This window comes from Micropterus dolomieu, linkage group LG05 (genome assembly GCF_021292245.1).
Source record: "Micropterus dolomieu isolate WLL.071019.BEF.003 ecotype Adirondacks linkage group LG05, ASM2129224v1, whole genome shotgun sequence".
Lineage (NCBI taxonomy): Eukaryota > Metazoa > Chordata > Actinopteri > Centrarchiformes > Centrarchidae > Micropterus > Micropterus dolomieu.
In genome coordinates, this window is record NC_060154.1 from 8567663 (window position 1) to 8579475 (window position 11813).

Here is an 11813-nt window from a genome sequence, read left to right on the forward strand (position 1 = left end):
GCCCATGGTGGTGATGTTGGATGCTGGTTGTTTGGGTGTTGACAGGTGTCTTTTATACAGGTAACGAGGTGAGGCAGGTGTATTTGATGTAGATAATTGGTTGGGATTGGGGCTGTGTCTTAAAGAAAGACTAACTGGCTTGTAGGAGCCAGAATACTTGCTGTTTGGTAGGGGGTCATATACTTGTTTTTCCTCATCAGATGGTTATCAATTTTTATAAATTCATATGATGTGATTTTCTGGAATTTTCTTTGGGATTCTGTCTTTCACTGTTAGAATGTACATATGATTAAAATTGTAGATTGTTGCATTCTTTGTAAGTGGGCAAACCTGCAAAATCAGCAAGGGGTCAAATACTTTTTTCCCCCACTGTAGCCGTTGTGGGCACATAACGAGAGCTGTCATCAGGACCTGTTACCACCAGGAATGTTAAGAGGTTTTCACATGAAGTTAACGTTACAGCAGCACCAAAATGCAGCCAAACAACTGGGTGTAGCTTAAACTTAACGCTAGCTTTCTATGCATTCGACCAGCCTATACGTTAGCTAAAAAGCCACAGTCATGTAACTAACATACCTTTCTTTATAGGTTCTATATTGACGAATAAAGTAGGATGTTGTGGTGGTTGTGTCACTGATTTTTGAGCTGCAGACCTTGCACACCGCTGTTCTTTTCAATATAATCCTTGAATGTCTGTGTTGTACTACATGTAACGGTCTTTTTCTACGCCACTGTTAGGAGATCCGGACCGTTAACATAATGTGAAGCACACGTGGTTGCAGGATTATGCGCAAATGTTGGAATGAGCGAATGCAAGTATTTATTAAAAAAATCAAGTCATTTTCAAGTCTGAAGTAAGTCAAGTCTCAAGTCGTGAACACCAAGTCAAAGTCAAGTCAAGTCTTTTGTCTGTTTTAGTCAAGCAAGTCTCAAGACTTCAAATTTGCGACTCGAGTCCCCCAACTCTGGTAAACACTGTCTTTCAGAACTAAAAATGTGTTCATGGTCAGTGCAGATGGGCAGAAAGCCTTGCCATCCTCAAGGCATCTTTTTTGGAATGGAAAATGCATTAGCACTGCGGAAATCAATGCGCCAGGAATTTAAAAAAATATATCTTAGAGAGCTGTGGAGCAGAGGAACCTACTGTAGGTCACAGAGCTGATAATATACAAAACTTTAATCCAAAATGCTACATAAAGCTTTCAAGACTCTTAACGATCGCCAGTTTGAATTGCTAGACAAACTTGGAAAAACTCAGCTAAGGAATGATGCTCACTGTTGCTACACATTTACTGTGTACATGACAGTATGGCTTTGAGTATGGCTGCTCTAATGAAGCTGCTCACTCACCAACAATACAACTGATGACTATATTGTTAAAGCAACACGTGTGAGTGTGTGTTCTAGCCTTAAGAAAATTTTCTATATCTTTTGGACAAAAATATCTTAAATGCAAACTTTGGACCTTGAAACAGACATCTACTTTTCTCCCCTTTAAAGAAAGTGGATAGAATTCTCATCCAAACAGAGTGCCAGACAAAAGCAGCATACATGGGAAAAGGACAAGTAGTCCCTCCACACATGGAACACTGCAACCTCCTAAAAGTGTAATGATGCAACATTTCATCAAAAATTATGATGAAATGTTGTATCAACAAACAAACAAACTATTGACCGGACTGGCGGACTGGTTTGTGTGTTCAAGCTGTCCATGTGATCTTTAACAACAACTCAAGCTCAGGATGTACTCTGGACCGAATTAACAACAGAAGTTTACAACAAGTGGTTTACATAAAATCATCCTAAATAGCATTGTATTAAACTCGAACTTTACACTATGCCTTACTCATAATATTGATCAATTCATTTCTTCATTGCTTTATTTTTCAGTATCTTCCCCTTTCCTTTCATTCACACATTTTGAGTGGAATCCAATCATGTCTTCTTCCTTTAGGGGAAACAAACACATCTCTAAAGCTTGTGGCTTCTTCTTACCCCAGATGAACGCCCAGTTGTCCCCCTCCATTTCTTTTCTGATAATTCCTTTTCTCTCATTCTTCCTCGTCTTTGTCTCGTTGTGAACTTTTCACATCATCTCATCTACTTCGTCCTGATACCACAAGCAGGTACACAAGTATCAGAGCAGGAACCTGATGCTCCCTCTCGCTAACCAAACACACACACACACACACACACACACACACACACACACACACACACACACACACACGGTATCATGATCACGTTGTTGATCTGTGTCTGGTACTCAAATTCAACACCAGTGAATCCACTCATGAATTAAAGACAAATGTCATCATTTGTAACATTTCATACAATTTCTTTACCCCCCCCCCGACCGACCCAAAGAACTGAAGGTTTCATTTTTGTGAAGCCAGACTAAACATTACATTCAGTGTCTTGACAGTTCCTCTCTCACTAATCTTGGTGAGGCATCTGTTGGAGGTCTCAGTATGAGGACGCAGTGTGCTCTCTAAGCCACGCTTAAGGCTATAGAGGGAGGACGCTTTAATCGTTCCAACAGCTGTTCCAAAAATCAGCAAAGTTTCAACTCTTAAGTGAAAGCAACTTTAGTTTCTTTTTCTTTTTGAATCTCTGCTGAGTACATTCTCTCAACTGCTGCTTCACACTTTTTATAGTGTGAAGCACTATAAAATATAAAATATAGTATATAATACTTTTTTTTCACTTTTTATTTTTTTGCCTTTATTAGATAAGACAGTGGATAGAGCGAAAAGAGGGGGAGAGATAGGGGGCGACACGCAGCAAAGGTCTGCAGGCTAGATTTGAACCTGGGCCGTTGCAGTTAAGGACTCAGCCTTGTACAAGGGGCGCTCACTGGGAGCTAACCGCACCCCTTGCTGCTTCAATTTTGCCCAGGTTTAGTGCTACCTGTTAATTCAATGTCAAAATCTGGTTGTATAATTATCCTCCATGATACTGCCAGCTGGGAAGGCCTGGTTTTCTTCATTCTCTTAAAGCAGCTTGCACAACGCTAGCATCTTTAGTTTCACTTTGGCATCATCAAGGCACACAAACTTGAATTATTCTTTAAGATTATCAGTCTTGTCTGTTTTTAAACTGCACTTGCTGCATTTAATCCAATTTGTCAGAAGTACATTTCTTTACGCTGCCATCTTGTTTCAAGCTAACGTTGATGTCTTCAATAAATAACTTTCTATATTTCTAGTCCCTCTGTTGGGCCCTCTTCATTTTCTTTCCTTAGGTCTGTTTCCCTCTCCTATAAATCCAACATTGCCCCTAAGGAAGAGCTGACAGGTTTACAGCTGTGCTAAAGAGTTTTGTATGTGTGTGTGTGTGTTCAGAAGTTTCAGTGTGCACATTGCAGCTGTACCCGGGCTACAAAAAGTCAGCATTTCTAAATTACATGAGATTAAATCTGTGCTATTATTTCACTTCATTTTATTTTTATTATCTTTACCTTTTGCGTTCCTTGTTTTCATTTATTTAATTTCTGTCTTTAATTTTATTGTCTTGTTGAGTATTATTTTAAGAAAATTAAAAGACCAAAACAACCACTGGCTTGTGGCAAAAATTATGGTGAAATCAGGTATAGATTTACAGCCACATATACCCTTGAGATCTTTTGGCACATCTGTTCTCAAGCTGCACTTTTAGTAAGTCATGAGTGTGAGGTCCCTATTGAAACTGAAGAGATTATTATTTTTTTTTAGGGCCCGAGCACGAACCGTGTGAGGTCCCTATTGAAACTGTAAAGATTATTAGGGCCTGAGCACGAACCGTGCGAGGTCCCTATTGAAACTGTAAGGATTTTTTTTTTCTTTTTTCTGCAAAGTAAGCTCAATTTTGGGGGCCTAAACATACTCGAAAACTCACCAAACTTTGCACACATGTCAGAAGTGGTGAAAAATTTCATATTTTATGGGTTTCGCACATGGGCGTGGCAAAATGACTCGCTAGCACCACCTAGAAAATTGGAAAAAATTAGCCCCTCGTCCTCGTCCACGTCCAACCTACATGCACGAAATGTTCAGGGGACATGTATCATATCAAGACGCACAAAAAAGGCTCAAGAACCCATACCCTAAACTCAACAGGAAGTCGGCCATTTTGAGTTTTATGGCAATTTTTGGATGATTTACACACTCTGTACTTTAACGAATTCCTCCTAGGGATTTAGGCGGATCGATTTCAAATTTCTGCTGTGCCTTCTAAAGGCATTGATGATGAAAAATTGTGCTATCTGTGAGTTTTCGTCAATGGGTGTGTCCGTGGCGTGGTGTCAAAGATCAACTCTTCGCCATGACACAGGAAGTTGTTGTAATTTCAGTGTACATGCTCACATCTGAACAAAATTTTACGTGCTTGATAACTGTTCCAACCCGTAAACATCCACACGGCAATATTAATTTATATTCATACCGCCAGGTGCTATGTAGCACCACAAAGGGGACACAGGAAGTGACATATAACACCTTCATGCAGCGTCGGAAGCGCGTAGCAAATTCACAGCCGCACCGGCAGAGCTCCAGAATATGCAACGCGGCCGGCTCACACCCGGTCGTGCTACAAGTGTGAGGGCACGCCTAACGCTGCTTGCAGCTTTAATTTTCTTTTTTATTTGGTTATAGGAGGTGGGAATAACAGCCCCTAAAGATACAAAGTATCAATAACCAAAAGAGGGGAAGCTTCAGATCATTCAAAGGTTTTTAATCTTGCTCATACAAACAGTTCAAACACACACAAAGAGTGGAAGAGATACTAAGATAAAGAAATTGTATTCACACATTATTCAACTGACCAGCGTAAGTGAATAATAATGCAATAAATTACTATTCTATGTTTACAGTACAGCAGGACCTAAATCTGACTGGATGACATCAATGTGAAAGAATACATGAATGCATATGGCAGGAGTTAATTAACAGAGAGTGAAATAACAGAGTGTGTGGTACAATGACTTAATGGCTTCCGTTCAGAGGGATGCTAGCACAAGTGCTAACGTAATTAGTGGTTCTCAAGACACAGTAATGTAATTCTGGGAAAAGCCAAAGGACATGAAGCCAGACAGGACAGGACACTGCCAAACTTTAAAAAAAACAAACATGACAACTGAAGCGCAGTGGTCAGAGCTAGACATTCCAAAAACTTGCTCTGGGAAGCACCTATGGAAAAAACACAAAGCCATTTTTCGCCCCCTTGTGTGTCTGTGGGTCTCAACAGTAATTTCAGTTATTTTTAAAGTAATGTTTATCTGGTCTCCGAAAAGAGTTTGGAATCTATGGTTCAGGATAATTTTATGGGGTGTTAAGCTAACTTTAGAAAGGGTCCCATGACGTGAAAACATACTCACAATAGGAGGAACACCACCCAGAGCTGCAAAGAGAGCTGTGTTATTATTATAACTCTGAGAGTTATAATCCACCCTTCAACCTACAGGAAGAGGTTGGCACTAACACTGCCTTTACTAAAAAGAACCATCTTGAAACACAGCAATTATACCTTTCTCCTTTTATTAACTCGAGTGCATGTGCATGTGAGCTCATGATGAGCTTTTACCAAAATAATTTAGATTTACACCTGGGACACACATTCTGCATGTCAGTGGCTTTTACAAACTGAAGTTCAGTGTCACTTGGACATATGTTTTTGAGGGAAGAACAATACTCATTCAATTTCCAGCTCAGACATTTCCAGAAAGTGAGCCTGAGAAACTTTGAAAGCACTCCTCTAATTCCACAGCTATCTAGAAAATACTTTAAATATTAATACAGTTAAGCCAGTTTATGCAGGTCAACCTAACACATTCAGTTTCCCACTATGGGTAGCATGTCCATCTGTGCAAGTTAGTTAATTCTGTCCTTAAAGATCATCTCATGAATAAAGCAGCAGTTGGTTATTTTTTTCTCATCTACAGGCAAACACAACCCAACACAGCAACGAGATGCATGGATTTGATTTTCGAGGTAAACATCTCAAATTTTAGTAATTGTTATTTCAATGAATCTATATGCCCATTTCAGGAAAATAAGTAAACATTGTTTTAAATCTAGTCTTAAACTAAGAGTTGCGATTGCGTCTGTGATTTCCTGTGGGCTTGAATATGCCTTCTTCCTTTAGGAGTTTCTGGTGCATTAGCCCCAGTTATATTAGCAATATAGAGTCAAAGAACTAAACTGGAAGGGACACCATACTCCACACACACACACACACACACACACAAATGTAAATCACACACAGTTGCAAATATATACTAGTGCAAACACACCCACAAAGCACACTTTTTTAAAGTAAAGCTCTACTTCAGGGCAGGCGGAGCAGAGGATGTTTAACAAGCTGTTCCAAAGGGGGAAGAGGTGAAGAGGCTAACCAACAAAACACACACCCACACACACAGCTTGTGCTGCCAGCCACAGCTGAGCAGACCAGGCCAGGCCACTCCAAATTCTGGATGGGAGACCTGTGCTGCTCTGCATAGTAAGTAGAAAGGACAATAATACACCATTGAGATCTAGAAGCAGAAGTGTAAGATGGTTTTGGTAAAAAAATTCTGATTCTGTTTATGGCTTTTAAATACTAATTTAGATATGAGAGCATTAACAAAATTTCTTAAAGTCTCATTTGTTGCTTCTTCATTATAAGTGATCATCTAGGAAAAAAAGCCAATCATATTTTCTAAATCTAATTTCAGTGCCTGTATAATGTATATTTATTAAGACAAAGCATGCTAGTGTTTATACTACCGTGTAGTATGCATGTCACAGCATGCTCAGGTGGGAGAATGGCATATGAGAATTAAAGTGTGAAGACGGTGCGTTGGGTTGTTGTGGGTATTGAGTCAAGCTGTTGACTAAGCACAAAGAGTAGCATGTGGATCCACTGACAGGCAGGCAAACAGGTTAGTAGACAAGGAGACAAGTAATTAGTGGAACAGGTAGGCTGGAAGGAACTTAAACAAGCAGACAGAAAAAAACCCTGCAGACAGACAGGTTGTAAGAAACAGTAGCAAAAGAAAAAGTAGACAAGGAGACAGCCAGCACAGAAACAGGCAGGCAGGCAGGCAGACTGACAGGCAGGCAGGCAGGCAGACTGACTGACATACAGAAGACAACCAGAGAGACAGACAGGCATATTGCAAACAGGAGATTTAAAAGGCTCTTTGGAGTGACTCATCCATCCCTCCTGGCCCTGAGAGGCAGGAGGAGGAGTACGTAGGTGAGAACAGAAAATCTGCTCAAGACTGGCAGATACACTCACAATGACCTCGCAATGCAGCAATAATGCTGTGGCAGAAAAAAATGCTCTAATATCATGAGGGGTCACATGATTTGTCGCTGTGTGAACGCATCCTCCATTTTATTTGATGCACAGTTTTTGCTGCATGGAGCTGGAAATGTGATCAGGAGTCTCAAAACTGCATCGTAAAAAAAATTAAATAAAAAAGTAATAAATAAAATAAAAGAGAGAGAAAAAGGCAGAGCAGAGGAGACTGAAGATAGATGCAATGATTTACTGAGGATGTGCTGACAAAAACCACATCAACCTTTAAATATGAAGCAGCGTGCCTTAAGATAGTGTTTGTAGAGAGATGTCAACTAATTCCAGAGGCTATAAGATTTGCACTTGTTGGTCACTGCATATATCTACTGGCACAGGAAGGTAGAAATTCTCCCCCAAATACATTTCCCCTGCTACTCTCAGGACTTAAGTCGCCACATCTCTAACTTTCCTGCCTCTAACCCAAAGATGGAGGAAGAATCTGACAGAAGAGGCCAAGGGGAGAGAAGCTGTCTGGAAATGCCCCCCCCCCCTTCTCATTACCTGGCAGCACAAACAGAAGGCCAGAGGACCATGGCATAAGAAAAACCTCCAAAAATGGCCCCCAACGGCCATCACCTTCAGCCTCACTGTGTGTTTCAGTGAAAGGGCCTGTGTCAGTGTGGAATAGGAAAGACAAAGAGACGGTGTCAGTTTGCATTTGTGCCTGCGGATGCTAAAATTAGGCCTTGACTGTACTGTCCAGGTGGCTGCACTGTGAGCTATCAACTGTAACACTTGGGTAACAACGCACCCGAGACATACACAAACACACACACATTAAAAACTGGATGGTGCATGTCTGTTTTGTTGCACGGCTGCACCATTACAAAAAAAGAGGTTTCAACGAGTGACGTCACGCACCTCCAAGAAAAGTGGGTCAGGGCCAGAAACCAAATAGCAGCATGCCAGCAGTTAGTGCGGAGATGAACAAAAGATGTTTGAGAATGCCAGGATAGTGGTGATGCATCCATCTGTGCACTTGCTGTATTTCTACTCTGTATCTAATATTTCAGTTATTTATGTTTATATTGATATGGATGGAAAAATAAACATAAGCATTTAATGGACAGGCTAGGGCAGCATAATTGATTTGATTAATCAATTAATAATTTTGTAATTATTATTATTATGTAAAAACGGTAAAACCAGCCATCAGTTTCACAGAGCCCAAGTAGTCTTCAAAGTGCTTGTTTTGTCTGATTATGACATAAAACAGTTGTTCAGCAACAAGCTTGATTATTGATTAAATCACTTTCCAAATGTGTTTTTCTATGACAGTAAACTGTATAATACCCAAATTATTTCAGTTCTACGACAGACAAATGCTACATATTATAGCATTAGGTGTAAGATCATTTGCAGCACTCATATGGCCATCTCTTCTTCCACCCCATCACTGTTCTTCTTTTCTTCCCCCCCCCACTCTCTCTCACTCCTGTCTCTATAAACAGCCAGCACTCATGGCTCCCGGGCTCCAAATAGCACCCACCAAGGACTGTGTGGTAAATGATCCTGCTGCAAAGCCATCAAAGTGGCTTTTAACATGGATTTTCAGCACAAATACACAGGGAGAAGATGTATTTTGCACCAGTCTGTCCATTTACTGACACAAGACTTTTGTAGATCAGAGAGGCAGAACCAAGTGCCCCCCTCCGCCTCTGGCTGGGGCTCACAGCGCTCCTGCTCATGTCATATTCTGATACTTGCACGATTTCCAACAAAGTCTGCTTGTTCCATATATACAGCAAATTAATGGTTATTTCTTACAAGATAATGTGATTCATAATGAAGTTTGATGTTCAATACGTGACTGTTTGCAAGATTCAATTAAAGTTACATGCTGTGAAAGTTTAAGTATCTCTCTCAAAGCATTAACAAATCACAAATGGGATTTTAAGCTCTTAAGAATCAGCAGGGTTCATTGCTCTAAGCTCTTTTTTAAAACACTCATACTTCATTGTTTTGCCATTTATATTGCTGTCTTTTCACCATCGACAGACACTGGAAGTAGTTTGAAGTTTCCTAACTGTAGCTCTGATGTAAAACAACATCTTGAGGGTGACCTATAGTTGGTAGGCAACAGGTTTTTATCCAAGTAAAAAGTGTTGCCAGACTACAGTTGTCAAAAGCCCTGCTAGGCCCCCGACTCTCCCCTGGAAAAAAATCCCCAGCTATTTCAGTCATGTCTTCCTATCAAAACAGATCACCACAGCTGCCACTAAGGCGAAAAAACAAAAAGTAGAAATCCTCCATTCTTCTTTCTTCCACACAGAAATGTCATTTGCAGCCACCCAGCTGAGTCCCATTACCATAGGAAGATGAAATACCAAGTGGAGAAAAATATCCTCTTTTCCCGATTTATGCATGCTGCATTTCATTGCTACAGTTACCTGGCGCATTGACTTAACTGTAGAGTGACATTCAACAATCAGTTCAGCTAGAGCACCAGTTATTCCAAGGACGCTGGGGAAAAGTAAAGCCATCAGTCTTATTTGGGTGTCTTTTAGCAAATGTAGGCGCGCTGTGCACATCAGCCTCCCTCACCGGCAGGCTGTGTGCTCACTAAATAGGCCTTCTGTTCCTCACTCCTCCTGATAATAGTTCTACTCTTATTCAGATTTTCATAAAGCAATTACACCGCATAATACTTGAATGAATTATAAAATGGCACAACAAAGCTACAGATGTGTATAGTGTGTGTAGTGTATTTAAAGATACATTTGGAATTAACTAACTAACTAAATACACACCCATTCCTGCACAAACCAACATACTGAACTGAATAGAAAAACACTAGTGAGACTGATGTGCAAGTTGAATGCATGATAACAACCTGAAGATCAGCTACCTAAAGAGAATTGGACAGAAATATTTTCTCGCCTCATTTCATAGCTCCTTTCGGGCAGTGAGGTCGCATATGACATCAGCTAGTGTGATATTGCCTTGTTGAGACAGCTCCACAGTCAAGTGGATTCGCCAGCCAACAGGGACCACGACAAGATCACCCTTTCCTCATTACATTGTCACATTTCTGTACCTGCTTTCTAATCATCACTGTAGATACCACATTAATACACAGCAGTTCAGTATCAGGAAATGTGTTTTCTAAGACATGCTGTCATATGATGTAACACATCTACAAATCTATTACACAAGATATTATACAAGTACTTCATTGGGCTTCCATTCTGTTGAATTTCCTTCAGGCCACTGCAGCCTTGCCTTTCTGAAATGACTGAAAGCACACAAAGCCAACGTTACTAAAATGTCTGATATAAAATGTAATTTCCTGAGTACAGAACTTGTAACTAACAGGCAGAGATATCATGTGACAAAAGCTGCTATGTTTATCATCATACAAGGCTGCTACATTGATTTCAATGAATGAATGCTCCATCTGCACTGAAATATCTGTTGACCTTCAAAGACACATGGCAAATTCAATTTCAGTGTTTCCTCTTTCTGCTGTAGGTCCCTGCTTGTATTATGGCTCAGGACTAAAACAGCAAGGACCTGTATTATCACTACTCTCATTTATGTGAGGCTCAAAATAGACTTGATAATGAGTTCTCGGTGCCCCAGTCTGGCAGTTACAATCACATATTGATCAAGAGTCTCCTGGATGTAGTATTCTAAGGTGAAGCACAAAATATAATTTACACTGGATGGATAAGACAGCTACGTACAGGGAAGTACAGTACATGATAAGGAAAGGAGAAGCACACTGCTGCAAAATGGTTCAAATGAAGTCCAACTCAGACTGCAGAGTGCTATCAAATAAATATAAAATGTCTTATAATAAAAGTATAAAATATACATTATTCTATACAGAAATAATAAATAAAAAGATTAAAGATGCCAATATTGCAGTTTGCTACAGAAATGCAGCACAGCAAAACCAGTATAATCACTGTGAAACTAAAGATAAAAAAAGTAAAATGCAAGTTGCTCATACTGCCGATTTCACTGAGAAGCAACAACTCAGAATGTACAGGGGTTGGACAATGAAACTGAGACGCCTCTCATTTTAGTGTGGGAGGTTTCATGGCTAAATTGGACCAGCCTGGTGGCCAATCTCCATTAATTGCACATTGAACCAATAAGAGCAGACTGTGAAGGTCCAATTAGCAGGGTAAGAGCACAGTTTTGCTCAAAATAGTGCAATGCACACAACATTATGGGTGACATACCAGAGTTCAAAAGAGGACAAATTGTTGGTGCACGTCTTGCTGGCGCATCTGTGACCAAGACAGCAAGTCTTTGTGATGTATCAAGAGCCACGGTATCCAGGGTAATGTCAGCATACCACCAAGAAGGACGAACCACATCCAACAGGATTAACTGTGGACGCAAGAGGAAGCTGTCTGAAAGGGATGTTCGGGTGCTAACCCGGATTGTATCCAAAAAACATAAAACCACGGCTGCCCAAATCACGGCAGAATTAAATGTGCACCTCAACTCTCCTGTTTCCACCAAAACTGTCCGTCGGGAGC

General features: G+C 40.4%; 1 protein-coding gene across 8 annotated transcripts in view; it reads right to left on the bottom strand.

Moving 5' to 3' along the window:
* The window catches only part of sgip1a (SH3GL interacting endocytic adaptor 1a), a 73220-nt gene that overhangs the window by 34329 nt on the left and 27078 nt on the right, over positions 1–11813 (bottom strand). For 6 of the 8 annotated variants that reach the window (XM_046049760.1, XM_046049754.1, XM_046049759.1 and 3 more), the window contains exon 1: positions 1996–2087. The exons of the other annotated variants lie outside the window; for them this stretch is intronic. In XM_046049760.1, coding sequence (XP_045905716.1) covers positions 1996–2026 — 31 coding nt within the window. In that variant the 5' untranslated portion in view covers positions 2027–2087. Of the gene's footprint in view, positions 1–1995; positions 2088–11813 lie in introns of those variants that run through there. 8 annotated transcript variants of the gene reach the window in all.